Source organism: Condylura cristata, unplaced genomic scaffold (genome assembly GCF_000260355.1).
Source record: "Condylura cristata isolate star-nosed mole 26May11 unplaced genomic scaffold, ConCri1.0 scaffold00072, whole genome shotgun sequence".
Classification (NCBI taxonomy): domain Eukaryota; kingdom Metazoa; phylum Chordata; class Mammalia; order Eulipotyphla; family Talpidae; genus Condylura; species Condylura cristata.
This window is the reverse complement of record NW_004567173.1, coordinates 433,817-457,126: the sequence shown is the minus strand read 5'-3', so window position 1 is coordinate 457,126 and position 23,310 is coordinate 433,817. Positions and strand designations below refer to the sequence as shown.

The following is a 23,310-nucleotide window of genomic DNA, read 5'->3' as shown; positions in this document are numbered from 1 at the left end:
ACAGGTAAGTGTGGGGTACCTCAGCGCCATGGGGGTCCCATGCCAGACCCCTCCCTACCGTGACCTCCCTCTCACCACAAAACTACTGAGGAGCTACATGGCGCAACATCAGCCCCCAGGCCAAGCCCTGACCCGCCACAACCACCTGGCCCATCCATCTTTGGTCTTGAGGCCACGTTGCGGCCCCATGAGCATGAGGGCGAAGGGGCAGCCTGTCCACCACCCCCACAACCCCGGGACTGGCAACTGGCAGCCGTAAGCCGGAGCAGTGGACGACCCATTGGCCTGGCTCGGTCACATGGCACTGCGTCCACACAGCCACTCTCAGGCCTCGCTGGGCAGCTGACTTGACGCTGGGTGCCTGGGGTGTCTGAGGCTGGTGTGTCCCTCTGCCCACGGTGGCCTAGGACAGGCCAGGAGGGCAGTGCCAGACCCACTGGGGACACAGTTAGCCCAGGCAGCCAGAGGCAGTGGCTGCCAACTCGGCCTGGGGCAGCACCTGGCGCATGGGGGCGCAGACAGGAATGAGGCGCTACTCCAGGGGCAGCTCTCGACGGCTACAGCTCGTCGCGGGCCCTGGCTAACACAAAGCCCAGCAGTGAGTCCAGATCCCGGGACCCGCCGTGCTCGCCCACCTTGCGGCCTCCGCGGAACAGCAGCAGTGTGGGGTACCCGCGTACCTGGGAGGGGGGAGGAGGGAGACAATGTGTGAGTGGGGAGGGCTGAAGTCAGGCGAGTCACCTCCAGCACAGGGCCCACACCCCACATACAAAGGCCAGGCGGGGGGATGCGTCCCTGCTGGGGGCTTATCTGGGGGTGTGGGAGCATGCAGGACATGCCAGGGTACTGGAGGTAAGTGGGGCGCATGCGGGGCTATCAGCTGTGTGCGGAGGCAGACCGGGTCTCAGAGGTAAGTGGGGTGTGTGCTGGGGTGTTGGCATAGGGCGGCTGCATGGGTCCATCTGCTATTAGGGGGATGTGTGTGGTGTGTACTGAGGTGTGGCATATGTATGTGGGTGTCTGCTGTGAGAGGTGAGGTGTATTGGGAGTGTCTGCTGTGTAGGGTGGTGTGTGTGTGGAGGGCCTGAGTAAGGTGGGATGTGTGTGGGGTATCTGCTGTGTGAGGGTGGGTGTCCACTCTGAGGTGGGGTGTGTGAGAGGGTGTGTGTCTACTCTGTGAGGTGAATGTGGGATGTCTGCAGTTGAGGTGGGGTGTGTGGGGAGTCTGCTGTAAGAGGTGGATGGGTCTGCTGTGAGGTGGGTTGTGTGTGCTGTGTCTGCTGTGTGTTGGGGTGTCTGCTATGTGAGGTAGATATGTGTAGGTGTCTCCTCTTGTGTGAGGATGGGTGTCTACTCTGTGAGGTGAGGTGTGTTGGGGGTGTCTGCTGTGTAAGGTGGGGTGTGTGTGGAGTGACTACTGTGTGAGAATGGATGTCTACTCTGTGAGGTGGGGTATTAAAGAGTGACTGCTGTGTGAATTAGTTTGTATGGAGTGTCTGCTGTGTGAGGTGGGGTATGTGTGAGGTGGGGAATGTGAGAGGTGGGGTATGTGATGTGGGTAACTGCTGTGTGAGGTGGGGTGTGTGTGGGTGTCTGCTCTATGGGGAGTGTCTTCTGTGTGAAGGTAGGTGTCTACTATGTGTGGTCTGACTGCTGTGTGAGGGAGGGTGTCTGCGGTGCATGTGGAGTATGTCTGAGTGAGGTCGGGTGTATGTGGGGTGTCTGCAGTGAGAGGTGGATGTGTGTGGAGTGTCTACTGTATATGTGGACTGACAGCAGTGTAAGAGATAGATGTGGGTGGGTGTCTGTTATGTAAGATGTGATGTGTGTGGAGGGTGTCTAGTGAGGTGGGGTGTCTGCAGTAAGAGGTGCGTGTGTGTGCGGTGTCTCCTGTGTGTGTGGAGTGACTACTGTGTGAGGGTGGGTGTCTGAGGTGGGGTGTTAGGATGTCTGCTGTGAGGTTGGGTGTGTGTGCATTGTGTACGGGGTGTCTGCTGTGAGGAGGGGTGTGTGGGGTGTCAGCTGTGTGAGGTAGGGCGTGTGTGAGTGGGGAGGCTGCTGGGATATGTAGGGGTATCTGCTGTGTGAGGATGGGTATCTACTTTTTGAGGTGTGTTGGGGATGTCTGCTATGTAAGGTAAGGTGTGTGGGGAGAATGCTGTGTGGAAGGTCTACTGTGTGAATTGGGGTGTGTGGAGGTGGGGTATCTGTGAGGTGGGGTGAGTTTTTGGGGTCTGCTGTGAAAGATGGGTGTGTGGGGTATCTGCTGTGTGTGTGGACTGACTGCTATGTGACTACTCTGTGAGGTGGGGTGTGTGTGTAGGTGTTTGCTCTGTGTGGTGTGTCATCTGTGTATGGAAGGTGTCTGCTGTGTGAGGTGGACTGCTATGTGACTACTCTGTGAGGTGGGGTGTGTGTGTAGGTGTTTGCTCTGTGTGGTGTGTCATCTGTGTATGGAAGGTGTCTGCTGTGTGAGGTGGGTGTGTGGGGAATCTGCTGTGGTCTAGGGTGTCTGCTGTGTGAGGGTGGGGTAAGTGTGGGAAGTCTGCAGTGAGGTGGGATATGTGTGAGGTGTCTGCTGTATGGGACTGACTGCTGTGTGAGGGTGGGTGCCTACCCTTTGAGGTGAGGTTTGTTGGGGGTGTCTGGTGTATGTGGAGGATGTCTGGGTGAGGTGGGGTGTCTGCTTTGAGAGATGGATGTGTGTGGGGAGTTTGCTGTGTGAAGCGGGCTATGTTTGCGGTGTCTGCTCTGTGTGGGGAATGTCTTCTGTGTGAGGGTGGAGGTCTACCCTGTAAGGTGGGGTGAATGGGGTGTGTCTGCTGTGTGGGTGTGGAGTGTCTCTGTGTGCATGTGTGGGGTCTCTGAAGTGAAACGTGGATGTGTGTGGGGTGTGTCTTCTGTGTGACAGTGGGTTTCTGTAAGGTGAGGTGGATGTGTGTTGGGTGTCTCCTCTGTGAGGTGGGTTGTATGTGGGGTGTGGGGGGTGTGTCCACAGTGAGAAGTCGATGTATATGGGGTGTCTGCTGTGTGTGTGTACTGATTGCTGTGTGAGGTTGGGTGACTACTTTATGAGGTGGGGTGAGTGTGGGGTGTCTGCTCTGTGTGGTGAGTGTCTAACCTGTGAGGGTGGGTGTCTACTCTGTGAGGTGAGGTAAGCTTGGGGTATCTGCTCTACGAGGTGGAGTATGTGTGCAGTGTCTGCAGTGAGAGGTGGATGTGGATGGGGTGTCGGCTGTGTGTATGAACTGACTTTTGTGTGAGGATGGTTGTCTACTCTGTGAGGTGGGTGGTATGTGTGGGATGTCTGCTCTGTGTGGACTGACTGCTGTGTGAGGGAGGATTTATACTCTGTGAGGTGGGTGAGTGTGAGGAGTCTGCAGTTGAAGCAGGGTGTGTGTTTGGGGTGTCTGCTGTGTGAGGTGGGGAGTTTGTGATATCTGTTTTGTGTGTAGGACTGACTGCTGTGTGAGGGTGGGTGTATATTCTGTGAGGTGGGGTGTGTGTGCTGTGTGCGGTAGTATATGTGTGGGGTGTCTGCTGTGAGAGGTGGAAGTCTGCTCTGTGTAAGGAGTGTCTTCTGTGTGAGGGTGGGTGTCTACTCTGTTAGGTGAGTGGGGAGTCTGCTGTGTATGGGGTGTCTGCTGTGTGAGGGTGGGTGTCCACTCTGAGGTGGGGTGTGTGAGAGGGTGTGTGTCTACTCTGTGAGGTGAATGTGGGATGTCTGCAGGGTGGGTGGGGGGGGTGCAGTGTGTCTTCTCTGTGGCAGGGAGTGTCTTCTCTGTGAGGGTGGGTGTCTGTAAGGTGAGGTGTGTTGGGGGTGTCCACAGTGAGAGGTGGATGTGTATGTGGTGTCTGCTGTGTGTGTGGGCTGTATGAGGGTGGGTATCTACTCTTTGAGGTGGGGTATGGGGGGGTGTCTGTAGTGAGAGGTGGATATGTGGGGGGTGTCTCCAATGAGAGGTTGATGTGTATGAGGTGTCTGCTGTGTGTGTGTTGACTGACCGCTGTGTGAGGGTGGGTGTCTATTTTTTAGGTGGAAGGTGTGTTCTGTGTCTGCTATATGAGGGTGGGTGACTACTCTGCTGGTGGGGTGAGTGTGGGGGGTCTGCAGTGAAAGGCAGATGTGTGTGGGGAGTCTGCTCTGTGTGATGAGTGTCTACCCTGTGAGGGTAGGTGTTTACTCTGTGAGGTGAGGTATGCTTGTGATGTCTGCTCTATAACGTGGGGTGTGTGTGGAGGTGTCTAGTGATGTGGGATGTATGTGCAGTATCTGCAGTGAGAGGTGGATGTGCATGGCATGTCTACTGTGTGTGTGGAGTAACTGCTGTGTGAGTGTGGATGTCTACTCTGTGATGTGGGGTGTGTGGGGGGGGTTCTGCTGTGTGTGGTGGTATGAGTGCGGGGTGTCTGCTGTGAGAGGTGGATGTTGTGGGGTGTCTGCTGTGTGTGTGTGAACTGACTGCTGTGTGAAGGTGGTTGTCTACACTGTGAGGTGGGGTGTGGGGTGTCTGTATTTAAAGTAGGGAGCGGGGTGTCTGCTGTGAGGTGTGCGGTTTGTGTGCCGTGTCTGCTGTTTGAAGTGGGGTGTGGGGTGTGTAAGGGATGTCTGCTTATGTTTGGAATGTCTGCTTTGTGAGGGTGGGTGTCTATTCTGAGGTGAGGTGGGGAGTGTGTGCAGTGTCTGCTGTGGGAGGTGGATGTGTGTGGGAAATCTGCTATGGTCTGCGGTATGAGGGTGCGTGTCTACTCTGTGAGGTAGGGTGAGTATGGAGTGTCTGCTGCGTGTGGGGGGGTGTCTGCCCTGTGTGCGGAGTGTCTTCTCTGTTGTGAGTGTGGATGTCTACTCTGTGAGGTGAGGTGTGGGGGGGTGTCTGCTGTGTGAGGTGGGGTGTTTATGGGGTATCTGCAGTGAGAGATGGATGTGTATGGGGTTGCTGCTGTGTGTGTGGCCTGACGCTGTGTCATGGTGGGTGTCTACACTGTGAGATGAGGTGTCCTGGTGAGAGGTGGATGAGGTGTCCTGCAGTGAGAGGTGGATGTTTATGGGGTGTCGGCTGTGTGTGTGGTCTGAATGCTGTGTGAGGGTGGGTGTCTACTCTGTGAGGTGGGGTGTGTGTGTGTCTTCTGTGTGTAGACTGACTGGTGTGTGAGGGAGGATGGCTGCTGTGTGTGGGGTGTCTGCTGTTTGAAGTGGGGTGTGTAGGGGGAGTCTGCTGTGTGAGAGTGGGTGTCTACTCTGAGTTGGATGGGTGTGGAGTATCTGATATGTGAGATGGTGTGTGTGCAGTACCTGCAGTGAGGTGTGGGGTGTCCACTATGTGTGTGGGCTGACTGCTATATGATGGTGGGTTTCTAGTCTGTGAGGTGGATGTGTGTTGGGTGTCTGCTGTCTGTATGGAATGACTGCTGTGTGAGGGTGGGTGTCTGCTCTCTGAGGTGGGATGATTGTGGGGATTCTGAGGTAGAGGTGGGTTGAGTGCGCTGTGTCTACTGTGAGAGGTGGATGAGTGTGGGGTGTCTGCTCTGTATGGAGCATGTATTCTTTGTGAGAGTGTGTGTCTACTCTGAGGTGAGGTATGTTGGGGTTGTCTGCTGTATGCGTGGACTGACTGCTGTATGAGGGTGGGTATCTACTCTCTCTGAGGTGGGGTGTGTGTGGGGAGTCTGCAGTGAGAGGTGGATGTGTGGGGGGTGTCTCCTCTGTGAGGTGGGGTGTCTCCAGTGAGAAGTCAATGTATATGGGGTGTCTGCTGTGTGTGTGGACTGACTGCTGTGTGAGGGTGGGTGACTACTGTGTTGGTGGGGTGAGTGTGGGGTGTCTGCAGTGAAAGGTGTATGTGTGTGGGGTGTGTCTGCTCTGTGTAGTGAGTGTCTACCCTGTGAGGTGGGGTGTGTGTGGGGTGTCTTTTGTGAGGTGGGATTTGTGTGTGGGGTGTCTACTCTGTGATGGGGTGTGTGTCTGCTGTGTGAGGTGGGGTGTGTAGGGAGTCTGCTGTGTGAGAGTGGGTGTCTACTCTGTGAGGTGGATGGGTGTGGAGTGTCTGCTACGAGAGATGGATATGTTTTGGGTGTCTGCTGTGTGTGTGTGGAGTGACTGCTATGTGAGGGTGGGTGTCTGCTCTCTGAGTTGGTTGAGTGTGGGGTGTCTGCTGTATGAGGGTGTGTGTGTTGGGGGGGTGTCTGATGTGTGAGGTGTGGTGTGTGGTGATTCTGCTGTGTATATGGGGTGTCTGCTGTGTGAGGGTGGGTGTCTATTCTGTGAGGTGATATATTTTGGTGTTGTCTGCTGTGTAAGGTGAAGTGTGTGTGGAGGATGTCTGAGTGAGGTGGAGTATGTGTGGGGTGTCTGCTGTGTGTGTACTGACTGCTGTGTGAGTGTGGGTGTCTACTCTGTGAGGTGGGGTGAGTGTGGGGTGTCTAGTGATTCTGCTGTGTATGGGGTGTCTGCTGTGTATGGGGTGTCTGAGTGCAGGTGTCTACTGTGAGTGGTGGTGTATGTGGAATGACTGCTGTGTGAGGGTGGGTGTCTACTCTGTGAGGTGGGGTGAGTATGGGGTGTCTGCTATGTCAGGTGGGGTGACTGTGGGGTGTCTACTGTGAGAGGTGGATGAGTATGGGTGTCTGCTATGTAAGATGGGATGTGTGGGGTGTCTGCTCTGTGTGCGGACTGAGTGCTGTGTGAGGGTGGGTGTCTACTCTATGAGGTGGGGGGTGTGTGTTGTGTCTGCTGTTTGAAGTGGGGTGTGTAGGGGGTGTCTGCTATGAGAGTTGGATGTGTGTGGGGGAATGTCTGCTGTTAGGGTGGGTGTCTACTCTGTGAGTTGGGATGTGTGTGGAGGGGTGTCCGCTGTGAGGTGGGGAGTGTGTGCAGTGTCTGCTATGTGTATGGGTGTCTGATGTGAGAGGTGGATGTGTGTGGGTTGTCTACTCTGTGTGGTGAATGTCTTTTGTGTGAGGGTGGGTGTCTACTCGGAGGTGGGGTGTCTACAGTGAGAGGTGGATGTGTATGGGGTTTCTGCTTTGTGTGTGGATTGAATGCTGTATGAGGATGGGTGTCTACTGTGTGAGGTGGGGTGTGTTTTTCTGTGTCTGCTGTGAGAGGTCGATGTATGTAGGGTGTCTGCTATGTGTGTGAAGGTGGTTGTCTACTGTGTCCGTGGGGTGTGTGGGGAATCTGCTGTGTAAGGGTGTCTGTCTACTCTGTGAGGTGGTGTGAGTGTGGGATGTCTGTTGTTGAGGTGGGGTGTTTGTGTGGTGTCTGCAGTTTCAGGTGGTGTGTATGGGATTCTGCTGTGTGTATGGGATTCTGCTGTGTTTATGGGGTTTCTGCTGTGAGGGTGGGTGTCTACTCTGTGATGTGAGTGAGATATGGTGGGGATGTCTGCTGTATAACGTGGGGTTGTGTGGAGTGTCTAGTGAGGTGGGGTGTGTGTGCGGTGTCGGCAATGAGAGATGGGTGTGCGTGGGGTGTCCCCTGTGTGTGGACTGATGGCTGTGTGAGGGTGGGTGTCTACTCTGTGATGTGAGGTATGCTGGGGGGGGTGTCTGCTGTATAACGTGGGGTGTGTGGGGGCAGTGTCTTCTCTGTGAGGTGAGGTGTGTTGGGGGTGTCTGCTGTGTGAGGTGGGGTGTCTGCAGTGAGAGGTGTTTATGTATGGGGTGTCTGCTATGTGTGTGGACTGAATGCTGTGTGAGGGTAGGTGTCTAGTCTGTGAGTTGAGGTGTGTTGGGGTTTCTGCAGTGAGAGGTGGATGTGTATAGGTATTGTGCCATGTATGGGTATTCAGCTGTGTATGTGGAGAGACTGCTTGTGAGGGCTGGTGTCTGTTCTCTGAGGTAGGGTGAGTGTGGGGTGTCTGCTGTGTCAGGTGGGGTGTGTGAATATTCTGCTGTTTGGTTGGTTGTGTTGGGGGTGTCTGCAGTGAGAGGTGGATGTTATGGTGTGTCGCCTATGTGTGTGATTTGACTGCAGTGTGAGGGTGGGTGTCTACTCTGTGAGGTGAGGTGTGTGTGTGTGCCGTGTGAGGGTGGGTATGTACTTTGTGAGGTGATGTATTTTGGTGTTTTATGCTGTGTCAGGTAGGGTGAGTGTGGGGTGTCTACTGAGAGAGGTCGATGAGTGTGGGGTGTCTGCTTTGTGAGGGTGGGTGTCTACTCTGTGAGGTGATGTATTTTGGTGGGGTATGTGTGGAGGGTGTCTGAGTGAGTTGGGTGTGTGTAAGGTGACTGCTGTGTGAGGGTGGGTGTCTACTCTGAGGAGGGGTGAGTGTGGGGTGTCTGCTGTGTGTGTCTGCTGTGAAGGGGGGGGTGAGTGCAGGTGTCGACCATGAGAGGTGGATGAGTACAGGATGTCTGCTGTTTGAAGGTGGGTATCTACTCTGTGAGGTGGGGTATCTGCTTTGTCAGGTGGGGTGAGTGTGGGGTATCTACTGTGAGAGGTGAGTGAGGGTGGGTGTCACTCTGTGAGGTGGTGTATTGTGGTACTGTCTGCTGTGTGTGTGGAGGGTGTGTACAGTGAGGAGGATGTGTGTGCTGTGATACTGTGTGAGGGTGCTTGTCTACTCTGATGTTGGGTGTATGTGCCACCTTCACACATCAGACATTCCCCACACAAGTAGACCCCATACACACATCCACTTTGCACAGCAGACACCGCATACACGCTGTGAGAGGTGGATGTGTGTATGGTGTCTGCTTGTGTGGGGAATGTCTGATGCTGTGCGAGGTGGATGTGTGCATGGTGTCTGCTTGTGTGGGGAATGTCTGATGTGCGAAGGTGGGTGTCTACTCTGTGAGGCAGTGATGTCTTGCTGTGAGGTGGTTGTGTGGGAGGTGTCTGTTCTGTGTGGCGAGTGTCTTCTGTGAAACGGTGGGTGTCTACTCCGTGAGGTGGGGTGTGTGTGTGGGCTGACTGCTGCGTGATGGTGGTTCCTACTCTGAGGTAGGGTGAGTATGGCATGTCTGCATTGAGAGTTGGATGTGTGTGGGGTGTCTGCTCAGAGTCGACTGATAGCTGTGTGATGGTCGGTTTATACTGAGAGGTGGATGTGTGTGGGTTGTCTCCTCTGTGAGGTGGGGTTTGTGGGGGTGTCTACAGTGAGAGGTTGGTGTGTATAGAGTGTCTGTTGTGTATGTGGACTGAATGCTGTGTGAGGGTGCGTGTCTACTGTGTGAGGTGGGGTGTGTCTGGAGCATGTGTGAGTGAGGTATGGGGGTGTGTCTGCTGTTTGAGGTGGGGTGTGTTTGTAGATTGTCTGCTGTGAGAGGTGGATGTGTGTGGGGTGTCAGCTGTGTGGGGAGTGTCTTCTGTGTGGGGAGTGTCTTCTGTGTGAGGACAGATATCTACTCTGTGAGGTGAGGTGTTTTAGGGGTGTCTGCTGTGTAAGGTGGATGTGTGTGTGGTGTCTGCTGTGAGTGTGGAGTGACAGCTGTATGATGGTGGGTGTCTATGAGGTGGGATTTTAGGGTTTCTCCTGTGAAGTGTGGTGTATGTGTGATGTCTGCTGTGTGAGGTGGGGTGTGTATTAAGATGTTTGTTGCTTGAGGCGGTTGTTTACAGGGTATATGTGGTGTGTTTGTGTGTGAAGGGGTTTGTTTGGAGTGTCCACTATGTGAACAGAGGTGTGTGAGGTGGGGGATGTGTGGAATGAATGCTGTGTGAGGGTAGGTGTCTAGTCTGTGAGGTGTCTGCTGTGAGAGTTTATGTGGGGGGTGGGGTGTCTTCTATGTATGTGGACTGCTATGTGAGGGTGGGTGTCTGCTGCATGAGTGAGGTGGAGTGTGTGGGAATTCTGCTGTGTGTAATGGGTGTCTGCTATTAGAGGTGGATGTCTGTGGGGTACCTGCTGTGTGTGAATGCGTGTCTACTCTGTGAGGTGGGGTGTGTGTGGAGGGTGTCTGTGTGAGGTGATGGTGTGTGATGGTGGGTGTTTACTCTGTGAAGTGAGGTGTGTTGGTGGTGTCTGCTGTGAGGGGTGGATGTATGTGGGGTTTCTGCTGTGTGTAGCATGACTGCTGTGAGGATGGGTGTCTACTCTGTGAGGTGGGGTAAGTGGGGAGTATCTGCTGCTGAAGTAGGGTGTGTAATGTAGGGTGTCTGCTATGAGGTGGGGTGAGTGACAGGTGGATGTGGTTGCGTTGTCTGCTGTGTAAATGGGTGTGTGTACTCTGTGAGGTGAGGTGTGTGTGGAGGTGTCTGCTATGTGAAGTGCGTGCAGTGTCTACTATGTGAATTTGGCTGTGTGAGAGGCTGGGAATGTGTGGGGTATCTGCTCTTTGTGGGGAGTGTTTTCTATGTGAGGGCGGGTGTCTATTATATAAGGTGAAGTGTGTTGGGGGTCTGCTGTGTAAGGTGATATGTGTGTGGATGATGTCTAGTGAAGTGGAGTGTCTTCGGTGAGAGGTGGATGTTTGTGGGGTGTCTGCTGTGTGAGTGCTGTGTGAGGTAGGGTATGTGTGGGGAGTCTGATGTATGGTTCAGGGTATGTGGAGTGTCTGCTGTGTAGGTGTGATGAGAGGTGTGTGAGGTGTCTGCTGTGAGGAGGGGTTCCTGTGGTGTCTGCTGTGTGAGGTGGGGTGTGTGTGTGTGTGTGGACTGTCTGCTGTATAAAGTGGGGTGTGTGTGTGTGGAAGTCAAGTTGTGTGATGTGGGGTGTGTGTGGGGTGTCTGCTGTGTGTGTGGACTGACTGCTGTGTGGGGGTGTGTGTCTACTCTGAGGTGGGGGTGTGTAGGAGGTATCTGCTGTGAAAGGTGGATGTGTGGGGGGGTGTCTGCTGTGAGAGGGTGGTTGTATACTCTGCTGTGGGATGTGTGCTATGTAAGGCGGGGTGGGTATGGAGAGTGTCTGCAGTGAGATATGGATTTGTGTGGGTTGTTTGCTTTGTGTGTGGAGTGAGTGCTGTGTGAAGGTGGGTATCCATGAGGTTGGTTGAGTGTAGGGATTCTGCTTTGTGAGTTGGGGTGTGTGTAGAGGGTGTATAGTGAGGTGGAGGGTGTCTGCTGTGTGTGGACTGACTGCTGCATGAGATGGGGTGTCTACTGCGCTAGGTGGGTTGTGTGAGGTGAGTCTACTGTTAGAGGTGAAGTGTGTAGAGGGTGTCTGCTGTGTGAGGTGGGTTGTGTGTGGGGTGTCTACTCTGCATGTGCAGTGTGTTCGGGGTGTGTGCTATGTAAGGTGGGTGTGTGTGGAGGGTGTCTACAGTGAAAGGTGGATGTGTATGGGTTGTCTACTTTGTGTTTGGTGTAAATGCTGTGTGAAGGTGGGTATCTATTCCATGAGGTGGGGAGTTTGTGGGCTGTCTGCTGTGTGAGGTGGGGTGTGTGTGTGGAGGGTGTTTAGTGAGGAGGATGTGTGTAAGGGGTGTTTGCAGTGAGAGGTAGGTGTGTGTGGGGTGTCCTTTTTGTGTGTGAAGTGAGTGCTGTGTGAGGGTGGGTGTCTGCTCTGTGAGGTATGGTGTGTGTGTGGCGTCTGCTGTGTGAGGTGCGGTGTGTATTTGGGGAGTATGCTATGTGACGTGGGGTGTGTGGAGAGTTTACTGTGTGAGGTAGGGAGTGTAGAGAGTGTCTGCTGTGAGAGGTAGATGTGTGTGGGGTGTGTGCTATGTAAGGTGGGTAGGTATGGAGGATGTCTGCAGTGAGATGTGGATGTGTGTGGTTTTCTGTTTTGTGTGTAGAGTGAGTACTGTGTGAGGGTGAGTGTCTATGAGGTGGGTTGAGTGTAGGTATTCTGCTGTGTTAGGTGGGGTGTGTGTGGAGGGAGTTTAGTGAGGTGGGGGGTGTCTGCTGTGTGTGGACCAATTGCTGTATGAGGTTGGGTGTCTACTCTGTGAGGTGGGATGAGTGTGGGGTGTCTGCTGTGCTATGTGGGTTGTATGGGGGAAATCTACTGTGAGAGGTGAAGTATGTCGAGAGTGGTCTGCTGTGTGAGGTGGGATTATCTGCTGTAGAGGGTGTCTACTGTGAGAGGTCGATGTTTGTGGGGTATCTGCTCTGTGTGGAAAGTGTCTACTGTGTGAGCGTGGGTGTCTACTTTGTGATGTGGGTTGTATGCCTTGTTTGGTGGGACATGTGAGGAAGGTGTCTGCAGTGAAAGGTTGATGTGTGGGGGGTGTCTGCTTTGTGTGTGAAGTGAGTGCTATTGAGGGTGGGTGTCTACTCTGTGAAATAGAGTGTATGTGGGGTGTGTGTATGGTGTCTGATATGAGGTAGAGTTTGTGTGGGTTTTCCTCTGGTGAAGGTGTATGTTTGGGGAGTATGCTGGGTGAGGTGGAGTGTGTGTGGTTGTGTGCTATGTGAGGTGGGGTTGTGGGGTTTCTGCTGTGGAGGTCTGGAGTGTATCGGGTGTCTGTTGTGTGAGGTGGGGTATGTGTGGAGGGTGTCTGAGTGATGTGAAGTGTGTGTAGGGTGTCTGCAGTGAGAGGTGGTGTGTGTGGACTGACTGTTGTGTGAAGGTAGATGTCTACTCTGAGGTGAGGTGTGTTGGGTGTGTCTGCTGTGTAAGTTGGGGTGTGTCTGGAGCATGTGTGAGTGAGGTATGGGGGGGTGTCTGCTGTGTGAGGCGGGGTGTCTTCTGTGAGAGGTGTATGCTGTGGGGTGTCTGCTCTATGTGGGGTGTCTACTGTGTGAGGGTGGGTGTCTAGTCTGTGAGGTGAGTATGTTGGGCGTGTCTGCTGTGTGAGGTAGGGTGTCTGAGGAGGGTGTGTGTGGGGTGTCTTCTGTGTGAGGTCGGGTGTATGTGGGGACTCTGCTTGGGTTCGGCTGTGTGCTGTGAGAGGTAGATATGTGTGGAGTGTCTGCTATGTCAAGGTGGGTGTCTACTGTATGAGATGTGGTGTCTGCTGTGTGAGGTGGTGTGTGTGGAGGGTGTCTGAGTGAGGTGGGGTTTCCATTTTGTATATGGAGTGACTGCTGTGTGAGGGTTGGTGTCTATTCTGTGAGGAGGGGTGTGTATGGTCTCTCCTATGAGGTGGGTTATGTCTGTGGTGTCTGCAATGTAGGGTGGTGTGTGTGTGTGGAGCCTGTTGTGTGAAGTGTGGGGTGTGTGCTGTGTGAGGTGAGATGTGTGTATGCTGTTTGTTGTGTGATGTGGGTGTGTGGGGTGTCTGCTGTGTTAGGTGGGTGTGATGGATATATGCTGTATGCTGTTGGGTGTGTACAGCCTGTCTGCTGTGTGTGTGCAATGGCCTCATGTGAGAGGGTGTTTTTGTGGGTGCCTGCTGTGTGAGATGAGGTGTGTGTGGGGAATGTGTTGTGTGAGTTTCAGTGTGTGCAGGGCATCTATTGTGAGGTGGGGTATATGTGGGGGGTCTGCTCTGTGGGTGGGGTGTGTGGAATATCTTCAGGTGTGTGGGGTATATCTGCTGTGAGGTTTGGTGTACTTGGGGACTCTGCTGTGTGCGGTGGTATATTTGTGTAGGGTGTCTGTTGTGAGGGGGGGTGTCTCCTGTGAAATGGATGTGTGTGGGGTGTTTGCTTTGTTTGGAGTGAGTGCTGTGTGAGGGTGGGTGTCTACTGTGTGAAGTGGAGTGTGTGTGCAGTGTCTGCTTTGTGAGGTGAGGTGTGTATAGAGTGTGTGCTGTGTTTGGTGGAGTGTGTATGGGGCAACTCCTGGGTGAGGTGGATTGAGTGCAGGTTGTTCTCTGGTGAGGGTGTGTGTGTGTGTGTGGTTTCTGCTATGTGAAGTGGTATGTGTTGCGAAGTTTTCTGTGTGAGGTAGGTTCTGTGGTGTCTGTAGTGTAAAGTTGGGGTGTCTGCTATGAGAGGTACAATGTGTGAGGTATCTGTTCTGTGAGGTGGGTTGTGTGTGGGGCCCTTCTGTGCTATGTGGATTATGTGGAGGGTGTGTGAGTGTCAGGTGTCTACAGTGTGAGTGTGTGTGTGTCTGTTGTGTGAGTGCAGTGTATGGGGTATCTGTTTTGTGAGGAGGGTGTGTGGGGGTTGTCTTCTGTGTGAGGTGGGGTGCTTGTGGAGGGTGTCTGTTGTGAGTGAGATGTGTATGGGGTTTCTGCTGTGAGAGGTGGATATGTATAAGGTGTCTGTTGTGTGTGTGGAATGTCTGTGAGGGTCGGTGTCTACTGTGTGAGATAGGGTGTCTGCTGTGTAAGGTGGTTTGTGTGTGGAGGGTGTCTGAGGTGGGGTGTGTGTGCGTGGTGTCTGCTTTGAGGTGGGGTTTGTGTGTGTGGGTTGTTGCTGTGTGAGCTGTGGTATGTTCTGTGTAAGGAGAGGTATGTGTATGGGGCATCTGCTATGTGAGGTGGGGTGTGTATAGCGTGTCTGCTGTGTGTGGCCTTAGGTGAGAAGGTGTGTGTTTGTGTCTGCTGTGTGAGGCCGTGTTTGGGAGGCATCTTTAGGGAGGTGCTGGGTGTACGTGGGGTGTTTGCTGTGAGGTGGGGTGTATGTGGGGACTCTGCTGATTGAGGTGGTTTAAGGTATATGTTGTGAGGGGTGTGTGCGGGGTGTCTCCTGTGAGAGATGGATGTGTTGGGGTGTTTGCTTTGTGTGTGAAGTGAGTGCTTTGTGAGGGTGGGTGTCTACTGTGTTTGGTGGGGGGTGTGGTGTCTGCTGTGTTCAGTGGAGTGTGTATAGGGTATGTGCTGTGTTCAGTGGAGTGTGTGTTGGGCATCTGATGTGTGAGGTGGAGTGTTTTGGAGGCGTCTCCTGTGTGATGTGATTGTGTGTGGGTTGTCCTCTGTTGAGGGTGTCTGGTTTCTGCTGTGTCAGTGGTTTGTGTTGGGGTATTTGATGTGTTATGTGGGGTTGTGGGGGTGTCGGGTGTGTGTGGGGCATCTGCTGTGTGAGATGGAGTGTTTCAGGGTTGTCTGATATATGAAGTGGGGGGTGTGTGGAGGTTGTCTGAGTGATGTGGGGTGCCTGTAGAGAGAGGTGAATGTGTGTGGTGTGTTAGCTTTGTGTGTGAGTGACTGCTGCATGAGGATGGGTGTCTATTCTGTGAGGTGGGGTGTATGTGGGGTTTCTGCTGTGAGGTGGGTTGTGTATAAACTGTCTGCTGTCAGGCGGGTGTATGGGGAGTGTCTGCAGTGTGAGGTGGGGTGTATGTGGGGAGTCTGCTGTGTGAAATGGGGTGTGTGGTGTTTGTGCTGTGTGAATTGGGGTGTATGGGGTGTCAGTTCTGTAGCATGGTAGTTATCTGCTGTGTGAGGTGGGGTGTATGTGGGGACTCTGCTGTGTGAAGTGGTTTGGGTTGGGGTGTCTGCTGAGAGAGGTAGATGTGTGTGGGGTGTCTGCTGTGTGTTGGAGTATCTGCTATGTGAGGATGGGTGTCTACTCTGAGGCGAGGTGTTGGATATGTCTGCTCTGTAAGGTGAAGTGTGTGTGGAGAGTATCTGAGTGAGGTGGAGTGTCTGCAGTGAGAGGTGGATGTGTGTGGGTTGTCTGCATGTGGGTAGTCTGCTGTGTGAGGTGGGGTGTGTGGAGTGTCTGCTGTGAGGTGGGGTGTTTGGAGGGTGTCTGCTGTGAGAGGTGAGTGTGTGTGGGGTGTCAACTGTGTATATGGACTGTCCGCTGTGTGAGAGTGGGTGTCTACTCTGTGAGGTGTGTTGGGGGTGTCTGCTGTGTAAGGTGGGATATGTGTGGGTGTCTTAAGAGAGGTGGGTGTGTGCTTTGTGTGTGGAATAACTGCTGTGTGAGGGTGGTTGTCTACTCTGAGTTGGGTATGTGTGGAATGTCTGCTGTGTGGTGTATGCTGTGTGAGTGTGTGTGTGGGGGGGAGTCTGCTGTGTGAATGGGTGTGTGGGGTATCTGTTATGTGACTTGGATGTGTATGGGGTGTTTGCTGGTAGTGTGGATTGTCTGCTGTTTGAGGATGAGTGTCTACTCTGTGAGGTGGGGTGTCAGCTGTAAGGAGGGGTATGTTGGGTATCTGCTCTATGCAGTGAGGTGTCTGCTGAGTGTGTTGGGAGTCCTCTGGTGAGAGAATGTGTGTGTTGGTGTCTACTGTATGAGATATCTGCTGTGTGAGGTAGGGTGTATATGTGGTATCTACTGCATGAAGTGGAGTTGTTGTGGGGTAGCTGTTGTGTGTGGTGGACTGTGTGTAGGGAGTCAGGTTGTGTGAGGTGCAGTGTGTGAGGGGTTTCTGCTGTGTGAGGTGGGGTATGTGCCGTGTCTGCTGTGTGAGGCAAAGTGTCTGTGGGGTGTCTGATGTGAGGTGGTGTGTCTGTTCTATGAGCTGGGGTGTGCAGGGTGCCTGCTATTTGAGGTGCGGTGTGTCTGGAGGGCGTTTGCTGTGAGGCAGGGTGAGTGGGGTGTCTATTGTGTGAGGCAGATTGTGTGAGCAGTGTCTGCTGTGTGAATTGGGGTGTCTGCTGTGTGAGGTGTGGTGGTGAGGCAGATTGTGTGAGCAGTGTCTGCTGTGTGAATTGGGGTGTCTGCTGTGTGAGGTGTGGTGGTGTTGGGTGTTTGCTGTGTGAGGTGGAGTGTGTGGGAGGGGCGTCTGTTGTGTGGGGTGGGGTGTGTGTTTGGGGTCTGATATGAGTTGGTGTGTGTGTGGGCTCTCTGCTCTGAGTGGTGGGGTGTGGTGGGTTGTCTGCTGTGTTCCTGTGTGTGAACAGTATGTCTGTGTCATTGGTTGCTGTGTTTATGTGGCGTGTGTATGTGTGAAGTGTTGAGTTGTGCTGCGTGGAGTGTGTGTGAGGGTCAGTGTTGCTGGCACTGTGTCCTTGTGACATCCCCTGTCTGCAGTGTCTCGCCCCCATGGCCACCTACCCCGTAGCGGCCGCAGACATCGCGCTGGGTAGTACAGTCCACTTCGGCGATCTTGACGGCAGAGAGCCCGGGGAAGTCCCTCCTTGCGAGCTCCTCCCACGTGGGTGCCAGGTTCCTGCAGTGTCCACACCTGGGGAGGGATCAATGAGCCAGGTGCCCAGAGCAGACCCTGTATCTGCCGGGCCCCCACCCTGGGCTGCTGCTGCTGGTGTGAAAGGATGCCCTGGAATTGCGGTCACCCTGCCGCGTTTGGCCTGTGCACCCAGGGCTTGGCAAGTGGCCGCCAAGGCAGGACCTTCGTAGGCAGTGAAGGGTGCTGCCGCCAGTGTCCCTGTGTCACCGGCCCACCATCGCCTCTGCTCTGCACCATTGAGCCAGGTGGGCACATGGCAACCAGGGTGGGCATGGATGCCATGGCCAGCCTAGATGCTGCGCTGATCTCTGAGCTGCTAGTTGCCATTCTCCTGGGGTAGTGAGGAAGGCCACACTCCCCGTAGGGATAGGCCCAGGGCGTGCAGCCAGTTCCCTGCGCCCGGTGGGGCTCTGCTGGCCACTGCTGCCTTGGGAGGCCTGTGTGTGGACGAGTTGAGCCTGGAGGACAAAGGTTGCGTCCTCGGCATCCCCTGGCAGGGCCCCAGGTGGACCCCATGTGCCAAGGTTCCCGCTCTCAGATGCTGCCGCCTCCAGAGATCACTTACCAGGGGGCGTAGAACTTGACGAAGGTGATGCCTTCAGCCACAGTGTCCTCGAAGTTCCCGTCCGTCAGGGCCAGCACCGCGCCCTGGGGGACAGCTGGTCAGGCCCGCCCAGGCAGCTCTGGGGTCTCCCGTCCAGGGCTGTGCCGTCTAAGCAGCCGAGGCCGTGGCCACGGGCAGCACCCACACAGTCCCCCGACCCCCTTATCCCTGCCCTGCTGGGTTCCTGGTCACTGCCCCAGCCAGCCTCCCAGTCCCCCAGCACCCGCCACAGCCCCCGGTGTCCCTGTAGCTGCCCATGTCCATGGCCTGGCGCTCCGGGAGGGTGGCCGAACCTGTGGCCATGAGACTCCAGCACATTTGGACCCATGGGCACCCCCAGGGCTGTGCCCATGCCCACTGTCCAGCCCCCAGCTTTGCTACCCGGCGGGTCTTCCTTTCCGAGCACAGAGCATGTCCGGCACCAGCAGCACCTACCTGGCCAGCAGGTGGCAGGGCACCCAGCTCCGGGGCCTCCTCTGGGGGCTGGCTCTCAGGGGCTCCGCCATCCACGCTCCGCAGCTGTGCCTCCACGTACTCCCTCAGTGAGTCCAGGTCCCGCTTGCCTTTGTACTGGTCCACCTGGGGGGGGGGCGACGTCAGGCTGCTGCTGCCTCTGGGACACTGTCCACTGCCACGGTCCGGGACAGGCTGTGGTCCTGCGCCAATGTCTCACTGGCAGCCTGAGCCCGACTGCCCGAAGGATGCAGGGCCTGCACCATGCAGAGGCCAAGGGTGCAGCTGCACTGGCCCAGAGCATCCCCGCCCCCCGCCCCTCCCCCTGCGGCACCCACCTTCTGGCCGTCACGGAACCATAGCAGTGTGGGGTAGCCGCGCACCTGCTGGCCGGAGCAGAGCGCGTGGTGTTGCGTGCAGTCCACCTGGAAGGCAAGCGGGTCACAGGGGGCAGCACCCGGTCTGAGCCTCCTGGAGCCACCCAAATCCCTCACAAGGCTACACTGACTTGGGGTGGTGGTGCAGCTCCCCGGGGGCCAAGTTTCTGAAAGACCTTCAGGTCTGTGCATAGATGGGGTGGACAGGGGTGGGTGCAGCACCCCGGGAATGGGAGGGGCCCTCAGTCGGCTTGAACAGTCTCGTCACTCAGACCTGATGGGTCAAGGAGGGGACTGGTGCATTACTTACTTGCCCATGCATATTCGAAATGGGGTGCAGGCCAGAGATGGGAGTGAGATAGAGTGGGGAGCAGAACAGATGGAGCCCATGAAACCCACTGCTGGGAGGGGAGTGGAAAAACAGGGGTCTGCTGTGCCCTGGGGCCACTCCCAGGCCCAGATGGGCTCGGGCCAGGGGGCAGCCTGAGACTACCTCCCTGACCCCTGGGGAGCCATGAGGAGGACAAAGGGGGCTGACACAGTCAGGTTAAGCCTGTCCATGCCCCAAGGGGACGCTCAGGTCCCTGCAGTGCCGACAGATGCGGCCTGTCCAGCTCGCAGACATCCCCCACACCAGGCCTGTGTCTGGTTTCCCACGGGATTAAGTAGATAGCGGGAGAGGGTCCCCCAAACAGATCAGACTGGAGCCAGGTGCCTTGCCTGGAACCGTGGGCTGGGTGTATGTGGGGCCCAGGCTGACTCAGTGAAGCCCAGGTGAGGGCCACATCCTGACAGAGACTGTCCTGTCTCGGCCTCAGAGATGAGGGATTCCAGGCCCTGCTGGGTGGCTGCCCGCACTCAGGCTCTGGCCCCACTCTCCCTGTAGCCAGGCACACAGGGCCCGGATATGGGACTGTCATGCAAGGAGGCCCCCAGGTGCCCACTGGGGCTGTGCTGGGCTTACAGGCACCCCATAATGGAGGCCCCCAGATGCCATAGTGGGCGGGGGTGGACACCCTAGGAGCCAGCAGGCGGACATCCCGAGCAGTGTGCTTTCAGTGGGCACCTGAGCATTGGCCCCGAAGGTCACGTCCCTAGCTGGCCTTACCCCCCCTCACCCAGCCCATGTGGCTGCAGACTACCCCACTTCACGCTGGGCTCACCTTGCCAATGCTGACGGCCTCGGAGTGCTCCAGGCCGAGGGCCAGCTGCTCCCAGGTCGGGGACAGTGCTTTGCAGTGACCACACCATGGGGCAAAGAACTTGACAAAGTGGTTGCCTTTGGGGAGAGACACAGCTGAGGCAGGTGGGCCACACCAGCTGGCCAGACCCACCCTTGCATGAAGCTTCCCTGGGGAGCAGAGGGTCAGCATCGCCCACAGGCTCAGACCCCACAGCAGGGCGCCGCGGGCACCTTTCTCGGGTGAGAGCCCCGGGCCGTTCCATGCCAAACAGCGTGTGGCTGGGCAGGGGCCTGGGGCCATGGTGACCGCAGAAGTCATGGCCAGCTCCCCTGCCATGCCCTCCTGCTACACCCCAAACTGGCCAGCAGAAACCATGTCCTGTGGTCCGACCCCACTCCTGACTCATGGGAAGCAGGGCTCGGGGTGTGCGGCGCTCAGCAAGAGTGTGCAGAAGGGGAGGAGGGCCTGAGTCTGGGAGGTGCAGGAGGTCGCCTTGGAGAAGGGCGGAGCTGGGGCTGGCCAGTGTAAGGGGGCCAGGCGGGGCGGGGGCAGCTGACGTGAGGGGCTAGCCAGCGGCCATGCCCGCATCTGACAGCTCGCTTCACAGGGATACAGTGGGAGGGTGGAGCCCGTCTAGGCTGCAGGGAGCCAGCCAGCAGGGACCAGGCCGGGTGAGGGGTGGTCAGGCGGACGCTGGGAATGACAACCCCCACCCCCTAAGGGTGCTGGTACCATGAGACCCGGATGCTGGGCGACGCTGCCAGCCAGGAGACGAGGGAGAGACCAGCTGGGTACAACAGGTGCGTAGGCTTCACAGTCTGTCCACCTTGGGCCCAGAAGCCACGGCAGGCTCAGCACTGTAGCCCGTGGAAAGAGGGGTCCCAGGACAGTGGCCCTGGTGGGGCCTCGTCTGGGCTCCCAGACAGACAGCACTGGCTCCTGCTGTGGAGACGCCACACATGGACAGGTGTGGACAGTGGCCGTGGGAGCAGGAGCAAGGGCCACGGGGCTGCAGCTGCAGCAGCAACTCCAGGCCTGAGCACCCTCGGAGATGGAGTGGGGGCCGGGGCCTGGGATGGGGGGCTGCCCCATGATAGGGCTCGGCCAGGGAGGGGCTGCCTAGCCCTGGTAGTGCCGTGGACATGAGTCGGTGGGCAGCCTCCCCAGGCAGCCCCGGCCAGGGTTCCTAGCCAGCCCAAGAGATTCCAGGCCCAACTGCCTCCGCCCGATTTCCCCCCACCCCCAGTACCTTGTGCCACGTGCAGCTGGAAGTTGCTTGCCGAGAGCTCGTACAGCCCCTGTCTGCGCTCAGGTGGCCGCGGGGCCTCCGCCTCCTCTGGCTGCGGCGTCTGGGAGACACAGCAGTCACTGCGGTCCTGCCCAGCCCTCACAGCACCCCCACCGCCTGGAGCCCTGGGACACGCGTCCCCTGAATTGCCCTCCAGCCCCACGAGCCCTGGATGTGTCCTGACAGTCCGCAGGACAAGGCCAGTCACCAAGGACATGCTGAGACTCAAGGGGGATAGAGGGAGCGTCCCTGGGGCGTCACCACAGAGAAGGAGGTGACACCACAGAGCAGGGGACACGGCAGCCGAGGGCTGTGTGCAGGGGGGCACAGGCCAGGTGCAGCGGTCGAGCCCAGGTGATCAGGCCTGCCGGATGCAGGTACTATAGCCTGCGGGCAGACTGGCCACAGAAGTGACAGGAACCCCACCCCCACTCCCCACATGTGCTCAGAGGCACCAAGTCCCAGTCGGCCAGGACACATCACTGAGCGCCGGCCACGGGCCTCATCCACAGAAACCACAGCAGGATGCGGCACAGGGCCCAATAAAGGACAGAGAGTGGCCACGGCCTCCTGCCCACTGTGACCTGGGACGTGTACCTGCCAGGACTTCTCCTCACTCACTCCTCAGCAGGGGCCGCTCCCCCGGCCGCCCGTCTGGACCTCACAGGCCTCTCAGCAGACCTGGCCCTTCCAGCAGCCTCCCTGTCCGCTGTGTCCACACCCATGTCCTTTGCTCCTCTAACCCTTCCCTATAACCTGTTCTTTAAATAAAAACAAAACAAAACACTGACGCCATCGAGGGCCCCTCCACCCGGGAACACTGAAGGCCGCTGCGCAGAGCCTGGTCCCTCCCTGCACCAGCCTTCAGTACAGAGGTGGCGGGAGGTGAACTGAAGATTGGGGCGGGGTCCCTCACCGGGCCCTCCTGGGCCTCGTCCAGCGTCCGCAGCATCCAGCTCTCGAGCGTCTGCAAGTCCCGAGGGCCCTGGTACTTGACAGCGTCCTGGCCAGGCTTGAACAACTTCAGGCTGCAGGAAAGCGCATAGGGGGTTCAGCACCCCCACCCCAAGCCCCACTGGGTGCTGAGGCCCCCCAGGCTCCCTGACATGCCTACCTGGGCCCAAGCTCTCGACAGGGGACCCAGGACTCGGGCCACATGATAGGGGGGCTCTCCCAGGAGCACGACTGGGGTGTCGAGGTGGGGACCCCCTGCACCTTGCCTGGCGCCTTGCCTCTGGAGCCAGTGCGGACTGACACGGAAATGGTCTTCTTGCACCCCGCTCCATGCGGCTCTCGGCCCTGTCCCCCGAGGGCTGGACGGAGGCCTCCTGGAGTGGGCAGCGGGGGATGCCTGCACCCCACACCTCACGCTCTCAGCGCCAGCGCACCTCCGAGGCACGCAGAAGTAGCCAGGCGCTGAGCGCAGGGCACCCGGAAGGCGGGGCCCCAAGGACATTCAGGTGGCCATTCCCCACAGGCGCCCACTGCCCTGACCAGGCCCCAGGCAGCTGGCCTGCTCTCCCCTCCCTGTGCCTGCCCACTGCCTGGGCCACCACAGCAAGGCCACACCTTTGCACACGTGAGGACAGCAAACCCAGCCTCCCTGGTTCCACTGGGCCAACCCCAGCTGCCGGGACTGTGCCCCTCAGATGCCCCAGGGGGCAGTGCTACGCTGGAGGATGGCCGAAGCAGCCGCTGAGGGCCCAGAGCCCATGCGTGCCCAGAACCAGCCTACTGGCTGCATGCAGGGGCCGTGGACATCGGCTGTGCCCATCTCTCCCCCAGTCCAGGACATGCTGGGCAGGTGGCCTCTCAGGCAGTCAGCACCTGCCTGGCCACAGGGCCACCCAGGCCTCACCAGGCAGTAGGAAGGGTGGGCAAACCGAGGGTTGGGGGCCACTCACGTCGGGTAGCCGCGCACGCCCTGCGCGGAGCATACATCCGCATCGGCCACACAGTCCACCTTGGCCACGTAGACCCTGGCATCAGCCATGCTGTTGTACTTGTCTCCCAGTTCGTTCCACGTCGGCTGCAGCCGCTGACAGTGTCCACACCTACAACAGAACCACTGAGGGCTGGGCGGGCACGGCCACCCTGGTGTCTGCCATCCGCAGAGGGCTGTCCCTCCTCCCACAGTCACCAGTGGCAGCCACAGTACTGAGAATCCCCTCTGTCCCCACTTAGAGCCCACAGGGATTCCCCCAACCCTCCTGACTCCCCACCCTTGCCCAAGGCCTGCCAGAGACTCCCTCACCCCTGCCCAGCACCCAGCAGACACCCCCACTCCCGCCCAAGACCCGGCAGACTCTCCCATCCCTGCCCAAGACCCGCCAGATGCCCCCACCCCTGCCCAAGACCCACCAGAGGCTCCACACCTTGAGCCCCTCTAAGCCCCCATTTAAAGCCAGCCAGCGACACCCCATCCCTCACTCAAGACCCACCAGTGACCCCAACTTCCTCCCTTTAAACCCTCTAGAGCGCTGCATCCATGTGGACATGAAACCGAAACTCAGCAGGGTCCATTGCTCACTGGGTGGCCCCCAGC

The 23,310-nt window shown here is 57.1% G+C and overlaps 1 protein-coding gene across 1 annotated transcript; it reads right to left on the bottom strand.

Moving 5' to 3' along the window:
* Nucleotides 1-16: 16 nt before the first annotated feature.
* TXNDC5 (thioredoxin domain containing 5 (endoplasmic reticulum)) lies at nt 17-22,841 on the bottom strand. The gene is made up of 9 exons (XM_004695580.2): nt 22,670-22,841; nt 21,682-21,793; nt 20,727-20,826; nt 19,457-19,572; nt 18,255-18,341; nt 17,899-18,042; nt 17,425-17,507; nt 16,727-16,856; nt 17-680 (listed from the first exon to the last, which is right to left on the bottom strand). Exons 1-9 carry the CDS (start codon nt 22,756-22,758, stop codon nt 558-560), a joined length of 984 nt encoding a protein of 327 aa, XP_004695637.1. The 5' UTR covers nt 22,759-22,841; the 3' UTR covers nt 17-557.
* Nucleotides 22,842-23,310: the final 469 nt, after the last annotated feature.

What these genes read in the sequence shown, in the direction of transcription:
- TXNDC5 (XM_004695580.2), bottom strand. Translation starts at nt 22,758, where the DNA reads ATGGCTGATGCCAGGGTCTACGTGGCCAAGGTGGACTGTGTGGCCGAT. An exon ending in CCAGCTGCACGTGGCACAAG is followed by an intron (nt 19,573 to 20,726) that starts GTACTGGGGGTG and finishes CTCTCCCCAAAG; the next exon opens with GCAACCACTTTGTCAAGTTC. An exon ending in AGGCCGTCAGCATTGGCAAG is followed by an intron (nt 18,342 to 19,456) that starts GTGAGCCCAGCG and finishes CTTGCCTTCCAG; the next exon opens with GTGGACTGCACGCAACACCA.